The following is a 19,911-nucleotide window of genomic DNA, read 5'->3' on the forward strand; positions in this document are numbered from 1 at the left end:
CAGCCACCTAAAAAACAAAAGACATTGTTAATAAGATCAGACAAATGAGTGTGGACATAAGTCCATTATCACTACTGGAAAAGCAGCCTGAAACCACTGCCGTATTAGTGAGTAAATTGTTTTCTTAAGCATTAATTTAATGTGGGCTTTTTCCTTTTCAAATCAATTTCACTGGCACATAAAGAAAGAGATAAGAGAGAAAGAAGGCTTCATGGCATTTCTCACCCCTCATTTTCAAAACATGCAGTTCAGATGACATAGTGGCATACAAACTTCATTCTGTAAGAGTATACCTTTCTCTGGACGCTTCATCTGGGATACCTAGGCATATTTCTCGGTCGAACCTTCCTGCACGTCTCAAAGCAGGGTCTAAGGAGTCTGGTCGGTTGGTAGCTCCAATGACTAGGACCCGAGCTGTAGCAGCCACATTATTCAGATCTAGTAAGAACCAGACAGAGGATGAGTGGTGAACAAGACACTTGACACTAAGGGTAATAATGTTATCCAAGTTATTAAGTGGTTAGAGAGAAAGTATTACACAATGACAATGATATATTATATATATGAATATAAAACTAACATTTATTAAATGCCTAATATGTGAAACGGAGAAGGCAATGGCACCCCACTCCAGTATTCTTGCCTGGAAAATCCCATGCATAGAGGAGCCTGGTGGGCTGCAGTCCATGGGGTCGCTAAGAGTTGGACACAACTGAGCGACTTCACTTTCACTTTTCCCTTTCATGCACTGGAGAAGGAAATGGCAACCCACTCCAGTGTTCTTGCCTGGAGAATCCCAGGGATGGGGGAGCCTGGTGGGCTGCCGCCTATGGGGTCGCACAGAGTCGGACACGACTGAAGCGACTTAGCAGCATTAGCAGCAATACGTGAAAGATGTGAGGAAAATACAAACTTTGTCCTCAAGCAACTCAATCTATTTGAAGCACAGTATATGCAGGTCAGGAAGCAACAGTTAGAACTGGACATGGGACAACAGACTGGTTCCAAATAGGAAAAGGAGTACGTCAAGGCTGTATATTGTCACCCTGCTTGTTTAACTTCTATGCAGAGTACATCATGAGAAACGCTGGGCTGGAAGAAGCACAAGCTGGAATCAAGACTGCTGGGAGAAACATCAATAACCTCAGATATGCAGATGACACCATCCTTATGGCAGAAAGTGAAGAGGAACTAAAAAGCCTCTTGATGAAAGTGAAAGAGGAGAGTGAAAAAGTGGGCTTAAAGCTCAACATTCAGAAAACGAAGATCATGGCATCCGTTCCCATCACTTCCTGGGAAATAGATGGGGAAACAGTGGAAACAGTGTCAGACTACTTTTTTGGGCTCCAAAATCACTGCAGATGGTGACTGCAGCAATAAAATTAAAAGACGCTTACTCCTTGGAAGGAAAGTTATGACCAACCTAGATAGTATATTGAAAAGCAGAGATATTACTTTGCCAACCAAGGTCCATTTAGTCAAGGCTATGGTTTTTCTTGAAGACGGAAATGGCAATCCACCCCAGTACTCTTGCCTGGAAAATCCCACGGATGGAAGAGCCTGATAGGGTCCAGTCCATGGGGTCGCAAAGAGTCGGACACGACTGAGTGACTTCACTTCACTTAATGGTTTTTCCAGTGGTCATGTATGGATGTGAGAGTTGGACTATAAAGAAAGCTGAGTGCAGAAGAATTGATGCTTTTGAACTGTGGTGTTGGAGAAGACTCTTGAGAGTCCCTTGGACTGCAAGGAGATCCAACCAATCCATCCTAAAGGAGATCAGTCCTGGGTGTTCATTGGAAGGACTGATGCTGAAGCTGAAACTCCAATACTTTGGCCACCTCATGTGAAGAGTTGACTCATTGGAAAAGACCCTGATGCTGGGAGGGATTGGGGGCAGGAGAAGAAGGGGATGACAGAGGATGAGATGGCTGGATGGCACCACTGACTCGATGGACCTGAGTTTGAGTGAACTCCGGGAGTTGGTGATGGACAGGCAGGCCTGGCGAGCTGTGATTCACGGGGTCGCAAAGAGTTGGACACGACTGAGCAACTGAACTGAAGTATAAACAAAGCACTGCAGTGATACAATGGAAGATATTATGAATTCAGACTGAGGAATCAGGAAGAACTTAGGGAGCAGGTAACATTCCAAAAAGGCTTAAAGGGTGGATAGGCTATTAACAAGGAGATACAGGCTAATGAAATTGTACATGGAAGAAAGAGAATGAGTGAAAGCACAGAGGTACAAACAGCTGTGCCATGTTTAGACAGGGAGAGTGGTTCACCATCAGGAAGTCTGGGCAAGACACAGTAGTAAGTATCTCAAACACACTCATGGCACTGAGACGGGGGAATACAACATAGTCTCCAGTTGCTCTGGCAACTAATCTAGACACAGATTTTTATTCATGGACGGAATACAGGGCCTAAAGTGTGCCTTCCACACGTATTATTTCTCACAACTGAACCAGAGTGGAGTAGCGGAGAGACTGAGGTTTGCACACCAACCACGCCGCCCCCCGCCCCACACACAGGTAATGGCTAACCAAGTCCTCTAACAGTCAAGTCATGGGAAGTTTATAGAACATTCTTTTGCCAACAGAAGCCACGAAATGTTTTTCTGTTAAGATGTGTGTTTTGGAAAGATAACTCTAATAATAATTGTGAATGGAATAAAAAGGAATAAATACAAGAGTTTGCTGTGATTTGAATACAATAATCAGGTAAAAGATGAGTGAAGGCAGGCACAAAGGAAATAAAAAAGAAAACCCCAATTCAAGGTCCAAGTTGTAGATGAAATCAAAAGCACTACACAAATGATTCAATGTGAAGGAGGAGGAGAAGGAAGAGACAAAGACAACTCAGTCTGGAAGCTGTTAGCTTAAATATGGAATACAGAAGGGGGGTCAGACAGCAGAAAGGGCCACAGGCGAAGCCAGTGGACCTACTGAGTATGAGGGGACGTGGGACACTTACCTGCAAGTATCTAGCAGGCAGCGGTGAACATGGGTTGGAAGTTTATCAGAAATGAAGGTTAGAGATGTAATTTGAAAGTTTTCCAAAGATGAGCTGAACAGGAGATAGTTGGAAGTAGGGAGAGGGCAAGAAGAAAAGAAGATCAAGTGTAAAACCTTATGGAATATCTTTCTTTAAAGGATGGGGGAAAGGAGGCAAGTAAGAGAAAGTGCTAGAGAGCTATCAGAGAACAGGAGAAGGACTATGTGTTACTCAAGTCAAGTATGCTGACACCTGTAAGGACAAGGTAACCACAGTATCAGATGCTCCCAGACCCACTGCTAACACTCACTGGGTGCTTGCCCTGGGCCAGCACTACTCTCGGTAGAGTCCCGTCCACCAGTTAACTTTAAGAGGTGGGTTCAGAGGGGTGAGGGCTAAAAGCACGCCCAAAGATGTGGCCAGTGGGAATTGTCAATGACCTTTCTGGGATTAGTTTCAGTGAATGGCAGAGGCAGAGAGACAATTACATGGGTGGGGTTACAAAACAAAACCAAATTAGAAGCATTTAGTTGGCAGTAATTACTCTTTGAATAAAGAAGTAATTACTCTTTGAATAAAGAAAATATGCATAAGGTATATCTTTAAGTGAGAGAGGAAAGCTCTGTAACACTTTTTGAAAACTGAAAAAAGGGAATTAGCTAAAAAAAAGAGACTCATATGCTACAAAAGGAGATCCGTGAACGAAGAGACCTATATTTCATAGGTAACAAGGCGACACCCCGTAATTGAGGTAGCACCATGAGTTACATGCTTGCAGTCACAGAAAGATGTTCTCATAACTGAACCCTCCCTGCACTAATGCAGGCACAGAGCCAAAGCTGTCCCCCTGCTAACTCAGGGCTGCTTTCATTCTCACAGCTAGAAACATGACCAAGGGCAGCAGTCAGCTTCCTTTTGCTAGTTCATGTTGCTCAGACAATACAGTCTTGGTGATGAGCTCTGAACACAACAAGGGTTAGTAACAGAATTCAAAAAGAACAATCATGGAAATCTGTTAAATCTTCAGTAATGAAAAAAATCCTTCCCCAGGAAATCAATACTTAGCAACATAAAGGTTGCTTCAAAAGCTTCTAGAAAGATAAAAATCAGACCTCAGCTAGGATTGGCCATCCACTATAAGACAAACTTCATTCCTTTTCTCCCTCTTCTAGAGGACTTGATCTTTTAAACTGAAGTTACATTAGCCAAAAGAATGAATTTCTGAGTATTTAAAAAAATGAAAGCTTCAGTTCTTTTTACAGAGTTAATAAAAAAAACTAGTTAACACGTTTCTTGGGTAACAGCTCTCATAAATAAAGCATTCGTGGGTAGGTCATTAATTGTATGTGTAAATAAATATCTGGATTCTAGCTGATACTTTGCCAATGACTCAGTTTGCATCTGGCCTTCAGCTGTGTATCAGTTTTCTCATAAACAAATGGTATTTTTAACATCCTTCACAGGTCTTAGTAATTAGAATTACATCTGAGTTTCGTTATTAAAATTACTACAATTTCAGATTTATAAACTCTGAATTAATCATGTTTTTACAAAATTCTCAAACTGTAGGAAGAAAAATGACTACAAGTCACAGGTTATTTAGGGAGAAAGAAACAAGCCCCCCAAAATAAAGTTCCTCTGCAGAATTTATGATTGACACCTCTATCCAACACTTTATTTCCTGTTTTGTCTCACTCTTGTTCCCCCTCAGCACTGAGAAGTTTCAAAGAAAAGGGAGGGCTGAGACCAAGCAAGATCCTGCTGGGCTCTCCTGGGTACAAGCCCCTCCATGTCCTCTGCTTCTTGTCTGGTCCTCCCAGAGTTCTAAAAAGTGAACTCAAGCAGCTAATAATTAGAACCAGGGAGTCACAGGAAGGGATATATAGATAACAATCTGTAGGGATCTTTGAGTTGTTCTATAGAAAGTAAGACCCTCTACCCAGTGGAGCACAGTGACTACATGCCGACCACAAGCAGAGAGACCCCAGACTGGCTGATGATTAAGATTCCCGAAACATCACCATGCCACCAACCAATCAGAAAAATGTCCCAAGAGCTGATTTCATGCACCCTGAAACCCTCACCTCTAACGCTGCCTTTAAAAACCCTTGCCTGACTGCATCAGGGATTTGGGTCTTTCAAGCATTCGCTACCTACTCTTCTTGCCTGGTACCGTGCAATAAACACCATACTTTCTTTCACCACAACCCAGCGTCAGTAAATTGGCTTTTGCTGGGCGTCATGCAACTGGATCCAAGTTCAGTTCAGTAACAGGCTGACTATGTAAACTGAATTGTTTACTGTTTTCCCTATTCTGTTTTAAAAAAGGAAACCTTAAAACACACACAGAGACACACCAAAAACCTCAACTAACAGAGCTTTCAGTAATGTTCTAGTAATAAGCAGTCTGCTTAATCCCTATACTTAGTCATTTTTCCACATTTTAATATCTCTGAAATCAGAATGCTTATACTATCAATGTAATAAGCATTATGTCATATTCTGATTGGTGTTACGTCTTTTTCCTTCTCAGATGTACATAAAATGATGGTGCATCTTATGATAACATATTAGCTTCAATAAACTGTGGTAATTCATTGAGGTCTGACAGAAAACAACAAAATTCTGTAAAGCAATTATCCTTCAATTAAAAAATAAATTTAAAAAGATGGCAATTCAGAACATAGGCCTTAAGACATTGCAAGAAAATTTTACATAAGAATAAAACAGCAGAATAAACAACCTACAACCTACCATCACAAGAAATGCAAATTACATACTATTTCAAATTTTATTATGTACACAAAACATATGCTATTTTCCAGCAGGTAAGATCTAGTTCCAGAAGTTCTACTTGTGCTGATTTCTTTCTTCCAAATTTGTATCCAAAAACCATTAAACAAAACTGAAAAACAAGTTACAGATAGGAAGGAATTGTACTATATTTAACAAAGGATTTGTTTCTATAATATATTAAAATATAGTATTCACTCAAATTTTTAAAAATTCAATCAATGGGAAAAAGATAAAAAAAGGGATTTTGGAAAGAATATGAAAAGCCAAAAACTATGGAAAGATGATCTACATCAATAGTAATCAGGGAAATGCAAGTAACAACAAACATACCACTTTTCATCCCTCAAGAGTGTCATAAACTAAAACAATTTAGTGTTGTGAAAAATCTGGAGGAAGGGTGACTCTCGAATAGTACTGGTAAAGATGTAAATGGAAAAGGCTTTTTGGAAAGCAATTTGCCATTTCTTATAACAATTTTAAATGTGTAATCTTTAACCATTATTTCATCTTAGAAAAATTTATGTGTACCAAAAAGGCCCATTTAAGGATATCCTTTACAGTTCACTGTAAAGCAAAAATCAAAACAACTTGAATATCCATCAAAATGGAAATATTTAAGTACAATATAATGAATTTGTTCTAAAGGATATCAAGCAGCAATTAAAAAGAGGTAGATATAAATGGATTAAAATGGCAACATTTGGGCAGAAGGTAGGAGGGAGGGGACATATGTACACCTATGGTTAATTCATGATGATGTATGACAGAAATCAAACCAATGTTGTAAACCAATCATCAATTAAAAATGAAATTTTTTTTTAAATGGCAACATTTCCAAGATATTATTAAGATACAAAGAGTATAGAATAGTGTGCACGGTGCACAGTATTGGAAAAAGCAACACAAGATTTTAGTGTATTTATATGTGTGTGTAAATGTGTTAAAAATAAATAATAAGATATACTCCAAAAATTAATGATACAATTTTTTATGAAAAGAAAAGGATTTCTGCTTTGTACTCTAAGTTTTATGCTACTTAAATATTTCATATCTTCACATCTTACAATATTTAAAAAAAAACATTATCTTAAAGTGAATTCACTGTTTCAAACTCACCGTCCATGCAGGTTAGGAGCTGGGCTACAATTCTTCGCTCCATATCTTTTGAAGCAATTTCTCTTTTGGGGGTAATAGCATCAATTTCATCAATAAAGAGGATACATGGTGCACTTGACTAGAAATAAGAAAAAAAATCATAAATGTAAATGTATTCCCTATACTGGTGTGGTTAAGTATATATGTTTTTTTCGATCTTAAAGTTCAGAGACCATTCACCAAAAGAACTACCCTAAAGAAAGCAGTTTACACCTATCTTATTGTACTGACTTTCACCAGGAAATGGGGAGACTGGAAAAGAGGGGTACTAGACCATATGTTTATTAAGTATTGGCTGTTATGCATCGTACAAGCATAGCACTGGTTCAGAGCTAGATAAACACAGAACTAATAACTAATTTTTCCCTTTGTCTCTTTTATTCTCATTCATCATTGTGTTCACCATAAACACAAATGTGGTTACCTGTCTTTCTGTTGTACACCAGTTAACAAACAAATCAAGCTCATTTTGGAAAACAGGTAACGCCTTAAAGAACGTAGCTGTGCTCTGCATAGTATCCTTCCCACCCTCCACTGCATCTTCTGTACGTGCCCACAGCTTTTCTAATGCCAGTCTATGTTTAGCTCACAGGAAACATCCTGACCAGGCCCACCTGTGAATGACTACAGGAAGGAAGAAATGAACACATTCCCTCTGGAGTCTGACTGGAACAAGGACTTTTTAGCCCTTCTCCTTTTTGGAATTAAAAAAACCTATATTCTAACCCAGGGAGGATGGTTTGGGGGACACCAGTCTATCTTCCGGAGAAGGCAATGGCACCCCACTCCAGTACTCTTGCCTGGAAAATCCCATGCATGGAGGAGCCTGGTGGGCTGCAGTCCATGGGGTCACTAGGAGTCGGACACAACTGAGCGACTTCACTTTCACTTTTCACTTTCATGCATTGGAGAAGGAAATGGTAACCCATTCCAGTGTTCTTGTCTGGAGAAGCCCAGGGACGGGGGAGCCTAGTGGGCTGCCGTCTATGGGGTCGCACAGAGTCGGACACGACTGAAGCGACTTAGCAGCAGCAGCAGTCTATCTTCCAGAGAAGGCAATGGCACCCCACTCCAGGACTCTTGCCTGGAAAATCCCATGGACAGAGGAGCCTGGTGGGCTGAAATCCATGGGGTCGCTAAAGAGTCAGACACGACTGAGTGACTTCACTTTCACTTTTCACTTTCATGCACTGGAGAAGGAAATGGCAACCCACTCCAGTGTTCTTGTCTGGAGAATCCCAGGGACGGGGAGCCTGGTAGGCTGCTGTCTACGGGGTCGCACAGAGTCGGACACGACTGAAGCGACTTAGCAGCAGCAGCAGCCCCAACTACTTGTTAACAATTTATTGACCTGCCACAGCAAGCAATACAGAGCTTGGACTAGGTAACAAATTTTGCTACTTTCTTACTATTTAAAAAAAACATTTTCAAGTTCTGGTAAAATATACTTTATCTTCTCAGCTTTGCATTTCAGATGCACTGGCCATAGTCACCAGTCCCAATGTATTTGGGATGCATATGATGACAATGTAAAATTAAACTTATCAGTATTTTTAACTTCTTAACCACAGTGATGACCAGTGACTGGTCAAATGAGCATGATGTCATAGCCAGTATTTACATGGCTTTTGCTATGTGTTAGACACTACATTAAAAATTTACATAAACCCTTTAATACAATCAACAACCCCATGAGATTTGATCAGTATTATTTGCTAGTAAGGAAACACAGGGTTAAGAGTGGTAAAATCTCTTGCCCAAGATTACACAATTAGTATGCAGTGGCCTAAGGATTTGAACCTCTGTTTCTAACTTGAAAGTACATTTAACCATAACACTATACTGAAGATAAAACTTCAATGGAATACAAATGTCATCTTCCTCAGAAGTTCTTAAGCAGCCAAATTTTAATGAGTTATAATCAGAATAAAAAAAAATATATCACAAGGATAACCTATTTTTAGCATATCGCTATAGGTATGACAGTCAGAACTTCTCACCAATTATGTTATTTTCAGATTAAACAGATTATTTTACCCAACAATCTATCAATTAATCTACTTTAAACATTTAGCCATCATGAGGAACAAATTACTACGTTTAGAAAAGAATAGCCAGTGAACATGTTAACAAATACCAACCTTAAAGAAAACAAGAACTTCCATATAGCCTTATACGATCTGACAACCTGACATTACAGTCATTAGCTGACTCACCACAGCTTGTTCAAATAGTTCTCTTAGCTTCTGTTCGGATTCTCCAGACACTCCAGATACAATCTCTGTAGCAGCTACTTTGAGAATTGGAAGATCAAGTTCCTATGCACAAATATATTAAAAAATGACTAAATTTTCAAAGTTTCACTTACCTACTTTTTCTTTACTCAGTCCCTCTCTCAAAATTACATTTTTTAAACGACCAATTTTCTGAGGAACGTCGTATCTTTTTGTACTGTTCCAATGAAAAACATTACTTAAAAATCTGAAATTATATCCAAACACATCGACTAGATACTTTCTACTTATTTTTACTTTACAGATATCATAAAACTGTTATTATCTCTTCTGAATAAAGGGTCTTGAATCTTAAGAAATATATTTGCCCTTACTTAGAGCTGAGCCGAAACAAATCTCTGTTATTTATCTGCTGGATATGAAACAGCAGGGAGTTGTGACACAGTCATTTCCCACACACCCTACTGGCATTTCTCCACCAAAGAAACCCAGAGAAATAGCCAGTAACAAGTCAGAGGAGGCAGATTCTTAAAAGAAGAGAAACTACCACTGTCCCACCAATATAACTGGCAACAACCCATCCTAAACCCTACTATTCTTCTGACTATCTTGAAATTTCACTTCCTCAATGATATTCTCTTTAACCCTAATTCTTAACGTGGGTAAAAGCAACATACCAACAACATACCACATAGCATTCTGCACTTCTGGTCTCCCACTCAGTGTAAATGTAACCATGAAGCAACATTTATTTGTGTGAAAGACAGTTTAATGTGTCTCGCATATTAGATCGAAAAACCCCTTATAGATAAAAACTGAGTTTCTTGTACTTATCACTATGTCTCAATGTATGGCATGCAATAGTCACACAAAAGGTTTATTTAACAAATGAATAAAAGAGGCACATCTATCAATTTCTCCTAGAAAAACAATTTTCTTTCAAAGCACACGATCTATTAATGACTGACAGTGTGCTCCTCTTCAAACTAAACTTACTGGGACATTTTGCATTTTACAGTTTCCGAGAAACCTGATGGGGCTACAATGAAAATTGCTAACTTTTTATTTTGCCAACTGAGTATCTATTATCACCATTTAAGAAAGGACATTTTTACACTAAAAAGGATAAAAACATGACTCTGGATGCAAATTCTGAATAAATTTGGTTTTATGTAAAATATGATCCTCCAGTTTAATTTTATTGCTCTTGAAAACCACTAGCTTAAAGGGAAAGAACAGGGACTAAAAACAAGAACTAAAACAATGGGTAAGAACTAAAACTAAAACAAGAACTATGGGTTAAAAAAATGGGTTGTTCATAAGTATATTATTTGGCTTCCCACCCGACCCTTGCCATATAATTGGATACATTAAAAAAAAAAAAAAAACCATCTCACAAAGAGCAGCATGAAAAGAATGAAGGGATCAGTCCTCCTGAAAATACGCCAAGTCTGGTTCGAGTTGACCAATGAGAAAAAATAAAAACAAGTAACAACAAAAGAACAAAAGCAAACAAACGTCAGTAAACCTCACCCCAGCAATCGCATGTGCAAGTAATGTCTTCCCACAGCCTGGTGGTCCATGAAGAAGAACTCCACGTGGGGGTATGACGCCCAGGTGGTGGTACACCTCTGGGTGACGCATGTGTATGAGCATCTTGCAGACCTCCTGTAGGAATAAACAGGAACAATGTCCTTCACAGCCCCAAAGGGAATGAATCAATGTGGAATGAAAGGACCTATTCTTTGGAGCAGCAACATGCAGTAGACAGGTTTTAGACTTACACCTGAGTTTGAATCCTGTTCTGGTAACTGTCATGAGGAATTAGCAATAACCCCTCTGTGAGCTTCCATTTCCAAAGGGTAATAATACCTACCTTGCAGAAAGAATGAATAGTAACTAGCATAGTAACTGAAACAGAGTAAACACAAAAAAACTAACCATTACAACTGTTAAAGTGCTACTCCTGATAAAGCAAGTATCTTATGCACACTGTAGCTAAAATGGTGAGAAAACTGAAGATATGTTTCTTGTATCCCTCATGACCCTGAAGGGGACAAGTCAGGCTTGCCCTTCTCACCTTCCTGGCCTCCTTTTCTAGACTCAGTTCCTATTAGATACAAAGAGGAAGGCGTTATTTGAATACCTTATTGAATACCTTATTTGAAGGCCTTATTTGATTGGTAATCTACCCATTTGAGGTAGAAATTCTGAATCTGAACTAACTTTTAATGTTGTATCATTGCCACCGACGTCTTCGAACTTCACACTGGAGATCTGTAATTCTAGCCCCTTGGCTTTAGCTGGTAAACAAAAAAGGAGGAGGTGAAAAGATTAGTGATTCAGTAGCGACTCAGAACTATACTGAATAATCTTTACATAAACAAAGGTCCATTAGACACTGAAATATTTTCTAGTAAATGTCTCCACACATAGGAGGTTCCCCAGGCCAAAGAGCTTGGAATCACAATGTCTCGCTCAAAGCAAACACAGCCGCCGCCACCCACAAGACTTCCATCCCACCTTTCTTCTGCAGGACAGCTTCTATTTCCCCATCTACTTCCTGAAGATCTTCTTTCTTCTTTTTGCCTCCTTTGCTGTTTAGCTTGCCTTTTCTTTTTTTGTTACTCTCCAGAAGAGAAGAATCTTTTGAATTCTGGGGGAAAAAAATTAAATGTGTCATGCTTGGAACTAGGCCATTTAAAAGGGGGGGGGGAGGCATTACTAAAAAAATAAATAAATAAAAATACATTTCAACCCTGGTACTTTCACCCATTAGCTATTCCCAACATTTTAGCTTAAGGGTGACCTCTGCTGGGGATGTCCTTTTCCACAACCTTAATGCTCAGTTTACTTCCTAAAACCTGAAAAACCTCCTTTCCAGAATCTTCTAGATAGAATTAATCTCTTCTTCACACTCTCAGAACACTGAATTTGCAACTGTGGTAGAGCCTATACAATCTGCTTGTAAATGAGTGGCTCACCTGTCTATGTTATTTCTTCCTCACTGAGTTGTGTGCTTCTGGAGTTAAGATAATAGCATTCATCTTTTATTTCTCACTGAGCCTTTTACGTAGTTGGTACTCATCTGATGTCTAATCAATCACTAAATTAAGTATGACTAGAAAGCTGCTCTGACAGCCATATAATTCAACATAAAAGTCAAGCTTTGTCCTTGACCTTGCCAACAATAATAATGTTCTTTAAAGACAAAGTAAATAGATTTGGAAAAGGCCTATTAATAATTCAAAAGCAGAGGGGAGAGGCTTCGCCAAATCAAAGAGCTTGGTGCTTGAAAACCACTTAGAATGGCATCACCCGAGAGAAACATACCACCCCCCACATATGGGATTTTAAATATTCTAGCTGTCATTGTTTAGTTGCTAAGTCATGTCTGACGCTTTTATGACCCTGTGGGCTATAGCCCACCAGGCCCCTCTGTCCATGGGATTTCCTAGGCAAGAATACTGGAGTGTGTTGTCATTTCCTACTCCAGGGGATCTTCCCGACCAAGGGATTGAACCCGTGTCTCCTGAATTGGCAGGCATATTCTTAACCACTGCACCACCAGGGAAGCCCAAATATTCTAGGAGCCACATTTAAAAAGGGAAAAAATAAGTGAAAGTATTTTTTAAGAAAATAATAATCTATTTTATTTAACCAAATATATTCAAAACAGTATCAACATATAGTCAGTTTAAGAATTATTAATAAAATGTTTTACACTGTTTTAACAATAAGCTGTCAAAGTCCAGTGGATACTTTATATCTACTGCACATCTTAATTCAGACAAAAAATTTTCACGAGAAACACTTGATGTGTTTATATTTTATAAAATCTATAGCTGAAAAAGTATATTCACATACCCAAGTTATTTAAAATATACGTAGAAGTTTCCTAGTAACTAAACTGACTGATAGTTTTTACATTTAAATTAAAAATTCAATTCCTCATTAGCACTAGCCCCATTTCAGCAGCTCAACAGACACAGGCAGCTAACATTTCCCATACCAGACAGCGAGACCCGGAGCACAAGCAGCCACTCTACTGGGAGACAGAGTACCTGAAACCCCCTCTCTGCCAGGCATTAAAAGAATCAAGTAAGAATGATGTCCGATGTGCTCACTCTGCAACAGTCCATCAAGCTTTACTTTTTTTATATATGGTATATTCCAATTTAAAAAGATAAAAAAAGGGACTTCCGTGGTCATCCAGTAGCTGAGACTCCTTGCTCCCAACACAGGAGGCTTGGGTTTGATCCCTGATCAGAAAACTAGATCCCACATGCCATAACTAAGAATTTGCATGCCGCAACTAAGACCCAGAGCAGCTAAATAAATATTTTTTTAATTAATTAAAAGAAAATTATTTTAAGTATCTATTTATTTTATCCATTTTCATAGTATATCTATTTATGTTGGATCCCTCAAAGTATCATCCTAAACTGAAAATAAACCACACAGATATTTTAGCAGCTACCCTCCCTTCTGTCTACAATCATCAATTTTCTGTGATGCACACCAAAGGTAGTAGTTACTCCTTAACTTTCACTAATAAAAACAACTTGGGAAGTTTATCAGGCACTAATTCACAAACTAACAACTTCATGCTAGACATATTTTAGCCAGGGACACATTATTAAACAAAGCCCCTCCTCTCTTGGAGTTGCCATTCTTATACAACAACCCAAAAACAATTATACAAACAGTCATTTTAAATACTTATAATAAAAAAAAAAAAAAAAAAAAAAAAAAAAAAAATAAATACTTATAATATAGTGATTTTTTTAATTACTTGAAAAAAGTAGGGTTAGGAAACAGAATATCCAATGATGCACTATTTTACATGTCTGGGAAGGCCTCCGGAAAGATCACAAGTGAAACAAGATGTGAAGAAATGATGGTGGGACTTCCCTGGTGGTCCAGTAGTGAAGACTCCGAACTCCCAACAAAGGAGCACCGTTTGATTGATCCCTGGTGGGGGAACTAAGATCCCACATGCTGCACGGTGTAGCCAAGAATAAGAATCAATATAAAAATTAAAAGAAATGATAGAGTAAGCCACAGGAATCTCGGGAAAGATGTTCCAAACAGAAAGTACAAGTGTGACTGTCCCAAATGAGAGAAGGGTCAGCATATTCAGAAACAGCAAGAAGCCCAGTTGTGGCTGAGGCCAAACTTGGAGGTGGGAGAGGAGGGGAGCAGGAGATAAGATTAAACAGACAGCATGGAGCCAAGTCAGGCAGGGCTGCCAACTGCAAGATCTCTGACTGAAGACTGAATGAAGCCACTGGAGGGTTTTTAATAAAAGAAGGACAATCATAAGACTTAACTTGTAAAAAAATGATCTCTGTGTGTAGAATAAACTAGGGGATCAAACACAGAAGCAACTGAAGGTTATTTCAAAAGTTAAGGGAAGAAAGAGTAGAAGCTTGGACCAGGATGAAAATGATGACCATAGTGGGAAGTGAGCAAATTCTATCTCAAGTTCCTAAGCCTTTTACAAAACACAAGAATCTACATGGTATTACATTCAATGAAAAGGGTGTAATGTATTCCAACTACAAGAGGCTAAAATGCCAGCATAAAAAATACCTCTATCTCAGAGATCGGCTTCTTATCATTACACTTCTCATCTGATAGATCCGAGAAAAAACTGTCCTTCTTTCTACCCGGGGTTTTGTCAATAAACCATCCTCCTTCAGAACCTCCGGCAGGGGCCTTTGAAGGAATGCAGCCTGTTCTGGAAGTTATCCGTGGTGATGAAGTAATGGATTCTTTTTGTTCCATCTCAGGAGTACTTGAAACAGAATCAGGATTTCCTTTCCGATACAAGGAGAGCAGCGAACTGTTCATATGATTTGCTGACTGGTGGAAACATGATTTTAGCATAAATTACTCAATAGGCACTCATGAAAATTTGATTACATGTATTAAGTTTTCTATATTTTCTTCTCAATACCTTTTCCCAAAACAATTACAGTCCGAAAATACATGTGCTCACAATACAATACTTCACAAACATTTACTATTCAAAAAGATGTACCCCCTCCATTCCAGGTTAATGTACAAATTTATAATTGGCAAACAAAACCAAATAAGAAAGGTTGTTTCTAAAACATCGAAGTATGAAAATGAGCTGGTAGGCAATTATTATCCTATCAATTCAACTAGATCAAATATAACGATATCATCATGACTTTTCTGGCCATTCTCTTCCCTTCTTTTTCCCTGTGTAACAGGCTATACACACAAATACTGGAAGGATGGCCAATCCATGAGTTCAATGCTCCACACAGAAATATTCAATTATTTACTAATGAAGATGTTCAAAGTCTCTAACTCTATTCCTTACTGGTCTTTTCTGAGAAGGATTCAAAATGATTTTCTAAAAATCAAAGTTGGTTCATTAAATATCTTGCTTACCTGTGGGTCTGGGTAATCTTCCATACTTGAGGCATCAGAATAGCTTTCAGTATACCTCAGTAAAAAGAAGAAAAGAAATGTAAATGATTTTCTCCCACATCCTAAAAAAAAATACTACTCAAAACAAGAAAATAAACTGAGGCAAAATACTATGGTGGTAAAGAATCCAGGCTTTGGAATCAGAGAAGTGTGGATTCAAAATACAGCTTAAAAAAAAAAAATCCATCTTCACCAGATACTAGCTTTGTAACCTGAGCCTCAGCTTCCTTATCTATAAAATGGAGATTATAAATGATGTCTATCTCTCACTGGCTTATCGGATTTCCAGATGGCACAGTGGTAAAGAATCTGCCTGCCAATGCAGGACGTACAAGAGACACAGGTTTGACTCCTGGCTTGGGAAGATCCCCTGGAGGAGGGCATGGCAACCCATTCCAGTATTCTTGCCTGGGAAATCCCATGGACAGAGAAGCCCGGCGGGCTACAGTCCATGGGGTTGCAAAGAGTCAGACATGACTGAGCACAAACACACTGGCTTATCAGAGGATTAAATAAAAGCTTTAAAAAAATTGTTTTACCCTACAATTCATGCTCTACAAAATTATCAAGAGTTAAATGAAATACCACAGATATAAGAAAAAAGTATAGGTAATTATTCTATATACTCTTGTGATAGAGGTCTAAGTGCATTAGCATAAATCATAAAAGAACAGATTGAAAGATATGACTAGGTAAAGATGTATAATTTTTCAATTAAACACTATAAACAAAAATAAAATGCAAATGGCAAACTGTGACAAGCATTTGTAATACATATAAAAAGAGATTATTTTACACAAAGAGCTCTGACAATAAGGAAAGTTCAAATAGACCTCAAATGAAAAACAAAATCCATAAATAAGCAATTCACAAAGGAAACACAAAACTAGTTATCAAAATATTATGAGTGAAAATAACACAATCAACTTTTTGCCTATAAAACTGGCAAAGATTAAATAATAAATATAACCAGAACTGCAAGCATGTTGAGAAATGCACTCTTTATACAAAACTGTTGGGAATATAAACCAAAGGCAAGTTTTTTGGATGGCAACTGCATATGTACCAGAAATTTCAAAAATATAAATCTTTTTGATCCTAGAAATACCACTTCAGGACTTCAACATAAAAAAGAAATCTGTACAAAGATATATATACTAAAGGATTATTTATTACATATACAATAGTGCAAAAATGGAAACAATTATAAGCCCACAAATGTGAAACTAATTATAAGAACTATGGTAAAGCCAAATAAAAAAAGAGCAGCTATAAAGAACGAAAAGGAGTTATCATCCATAGATCCTACAGTTATTAAAAGGAAAACAAAAGAGTATCTGGAAAAGTTTTATGTCAATAAATGCCACAAATTTTCAATGCCAAAATGCCAAAATAGGTGAAATGAACAAATTTTTTTAAAAGTACAATTTACCAATGCTGATGTAAGGAAAAAAAAGGGGGACGAGACCTATGTCTACCAAAATTAAATGTTATCAAACTCCTATCCACAAAAAAGACTCCAGGCCCAGATGAATCCTGGATGAATTCTAAGAAATGTTCCAGAACAAAATAACAGTAACATTATACAAACATAAACTAGAGACCAAAAAAACCACACACTTTCCAACTAATATTATAAGACCACTATAACAAAAGTCTGAAGAGGTGAGATAAGTATTCTGCTAGAACTCATACCAAAATCTAACAAAGAGCAAAAAAGAAAGAAAAAATTCAGATCAATGTGAATACAGATATAAACATCTACAGAAAAAGATTAGCAAATAGAGTTTTCAAATATATTACAAAGATAATGTTTTAGGACCAAGTAAGGTTTGTGGCAGGAATGCAAGATTGGTTTACCACTCAAAAATCAATAAAATTCACCAGATTCATAGAATAAAGGGAGAAAGCCAATAATAAAACCCTTAAATATCCACATAAAAAGCATTTGACGAATGTTATACCTATTCACGATGAAAACTTTCAGCAAACTAGGAATATTAGGAAGCTTTCTCAATCTGATAAAGAACACCTTTTAAAAAAACCTACAGCTAACATACATTTTGTTACTTAGTCACAAAGTTGTGTTCAACTCTTTGCAACTCCGTGGACAGTAGCCCACCAGGCTCCTCAGTCCTTGGGATTCCCCAGGCAAGAATACTGGAATGGGCTGCCATTTCCTTTACAGGCTATCTAAAGTTAAAGCCTGATCATACCAAATGCTGGTAATATGTAGAACTCTCACATGGTAACAGAGGAACTCTCACATACTGCTGATGCAAAGGTAAAATGATACAAACATTCTGGAAAAGAGTCTGGCAGTCTCTTATAAAGTTAAATATGCAGTTACCATATGACTCAGCTATTCTGGTTCTAGTATTAAGAAATGAAAACACTCTCCACAAAAATGCCAGTACATAAGTGATCATAGTAGCTTTATTTGTAAAAACCAAAAAATGAAAACAATCCAACACTAATATGTAAGCAGATTAAAAAAAATAGTGGTATATACATACATACAGGGCAATAAAAAGCAATGGAATTTTGATACACACAACACTGATAAATCTCAAACTTATTATCCTGAACGAAAGAATCTAAATTTTTAAAGTATTAATGCATACTCTGCAATTCCATATATATAAAATTCTAGAAAATATAAATATATAGTGACAGAAAGTAAATCAAAGGCTACCTCAGAATAGGAATGGAAGGAAAAATAAACTGCCAATGGGTGCAAGAAAATTTGTGAAGTTGATGGATATGCTTAGTATCTTGCTTAGGCTAATGGTTTAATGAGTATATACATATGTCAAAAATCAATACACTGTACATTTTTAAAAATGTACCACTAATTGTACATCAATTATACTGCAATATAGTCATAAAAGTGTCAACAATATTACTTCTTAAACAAAAAATTAATTGACACCTTTTTATATACCTGGCATTGTATTAGGACAGAGAAAAACAAAGCTAATGAGAAAGTTCTGTAAGTAACACAAATAATCTCATATACCAGATGACAGAAACACTATACTAAATTACCTTTGAGTTAAGGAAAAGCTGAGAAAGGAGTCCAAAAAGGCTTGAAAGGCAAGAAAATAACCTTTTGAAGGCTGACTGGTGAAGGTTGAGTGAAAGTTCATGAAGGGGAAATGAACACTCCAGCTACAGAAAACCACCCACACAAAGGCACAAAGAAAGAATCTAACCTCTCTGAGAAACAGCGAGTATTCCGCATGTCTGAAACGAGTCTGGAGAGGTTAGGTAAGTATTCTGCAGGAACTTATTGGCAATGAAGGGCCAAGTTATCCTATCTGGAAGTTTTACAAGTAGGAATGTAACATGATCAGGTTAATGTTTTAGAAAAACCCTCCACTCCATAATCCTTACTCATTATCCTCTTCACCATGTCTTGCTCTTTTGGCCAGATGTTCATCTTCTAATTCTGCTAGATCCTTATGTTCTTTCTCACTACTAATTATGCTAAAAACTGAAACAAAAAGAAAAATGCCATGAGCTGAAACAATTCTATGACTTCATTAATAATTCAGCTCTAACACTAAAAGACTCACCTTTTTCCACCTGAATCCTAAAGGCATTTCTTTTCCTTCGACCATAGTCTATACTGAAAAACATAACAAGAAGTTTAGTACCAGGGTCTCTACCAATATTTTCCCATTAAGCTCAATCTAAATTGAGAACTTAACCTTACATGTATATATGATTATGTCACTATACTTACATTAACCATAAACCTATTTTCAAACAAATTCTATGTTTATATTTTTACTACTCTACTTTTCCTTGACTAGAAATAGGGTTATAGCCACAGCAAAGTTGCCACCTTGTACTGAAGAAGACAGAGGAGGGATGAAATGAAGGCAGGCTACCGGATTTCTTGGATCCCACAAGACAAGCCAAAAGAACAATGCAGCTGTGAACATGTGTTACCCTTCAAAAAAAGGAAAGGCGGCTCCAAGGGACGCTCCAAAGTTGGCAGGGCTGCCACTCACACCATGCACCCAGGGCGCACAGGCCCAGGTACAGGCACTGTCTCTCGCTTGGTCCCAAAGAGCAGGGCAGTCATTCTATTGAGTCCAGAGGACAGAGCACTGAGCCAAAAACAATTACTCTTAAAGTCTAGTGAATCTGCCTTGCCAGGTTTTGGACTTGCTTAAGACCATGACACCTTTCCTCTTCCCAATTTCTCCTTTTGGAATGAGAATGTTTATCCTATGCCTATCCCATCATATTT

The 19,911-nt window shown here is 37.8% G+C and overlaps 1 protein-coding gene across 6 annotated transcripts in view; it reads right to left on the reverse strand.

Annotated features, from left to right (window-relative positions):
* NVL (nuclear VCP like) overlaps nucleotides 1-19,911 on the reverse strand; it is a 90,258-nt gene that overhangs the window by 61,628 nt on the left and 8,719 nt on the right. For 3 of the 6 annotated variants that reach the window (XM_055581975.1, XM_055581970.1, XM_055581971.1), the window contains 10 exons: nucleotides 19,229-19,281; nucleotides 19,047-19,146; nucleotides 15,612-15,666; nucleotides 14,781-15,053; nucleotides 11,709-11,841; nucleotides 11,412-11,488; nucleotides 10,719-10,853; nucleotides 9,168-9,269; nucleotides 6,913-7,030; nucleotides 294-438 (listed from right to left, as the gene is read on the reverse strand). In XM_055581975.1, the coding sequence (XP_055437950.1) occupies nucleotides 294-438; nucleotides 6,913-7,030; nucleotides 9,168-9,269; nucleotides 10,719-10,853; nucleotides 11,412-11,488; nucleotides 11,709-11,841; nucleotides 14,781-15,053; nucleotides 15,612-15,635 (1,007 nt within the window). In that variant the 5' untranslated portion in view covers nucleotides 15,636-15,666; nucleotides 19,047-19,146; nucleotides 19,229-19,281. Of the gene's footprint in view, nucleotides 1-293; nucleotides 439-6,912; nucleotides 7,031-9,167; nucleotides 9,270-10,718; nucleotides 10,854-11,411; nucleotides 11,489-11,708; nucleotides 11,842-14,780; nucleotides 15,054-15,611; nucleotides 15,667-18,865; nucleotides 19,022-19,046; nucleotides 19,147-19,228; nucleotides 19,282-19,911 lie in introns of those variants that run through there. The other 3 variants (XM_055581973.1, XM_055581974.1, XM_055581972.1) reach the window with 2 other exon arrangements.

This window comes from Bubalus kerabau, chromosome 5 (genome assembly GCF_029407905.1).
Source record: "Bubalus kerabau isolate K-KA32 ecotype Philippines breed swamp buffalo chromosome 5, PCC_UOA_SB_1v2, whole genome shotgun sequence".
Classification (NCBI taxonomy): Eukaryota; Metazoa; Chordata; class Mammalia; order Artiodactyla; family Bovidae; genus Bubalus; species Bubalus kerabau.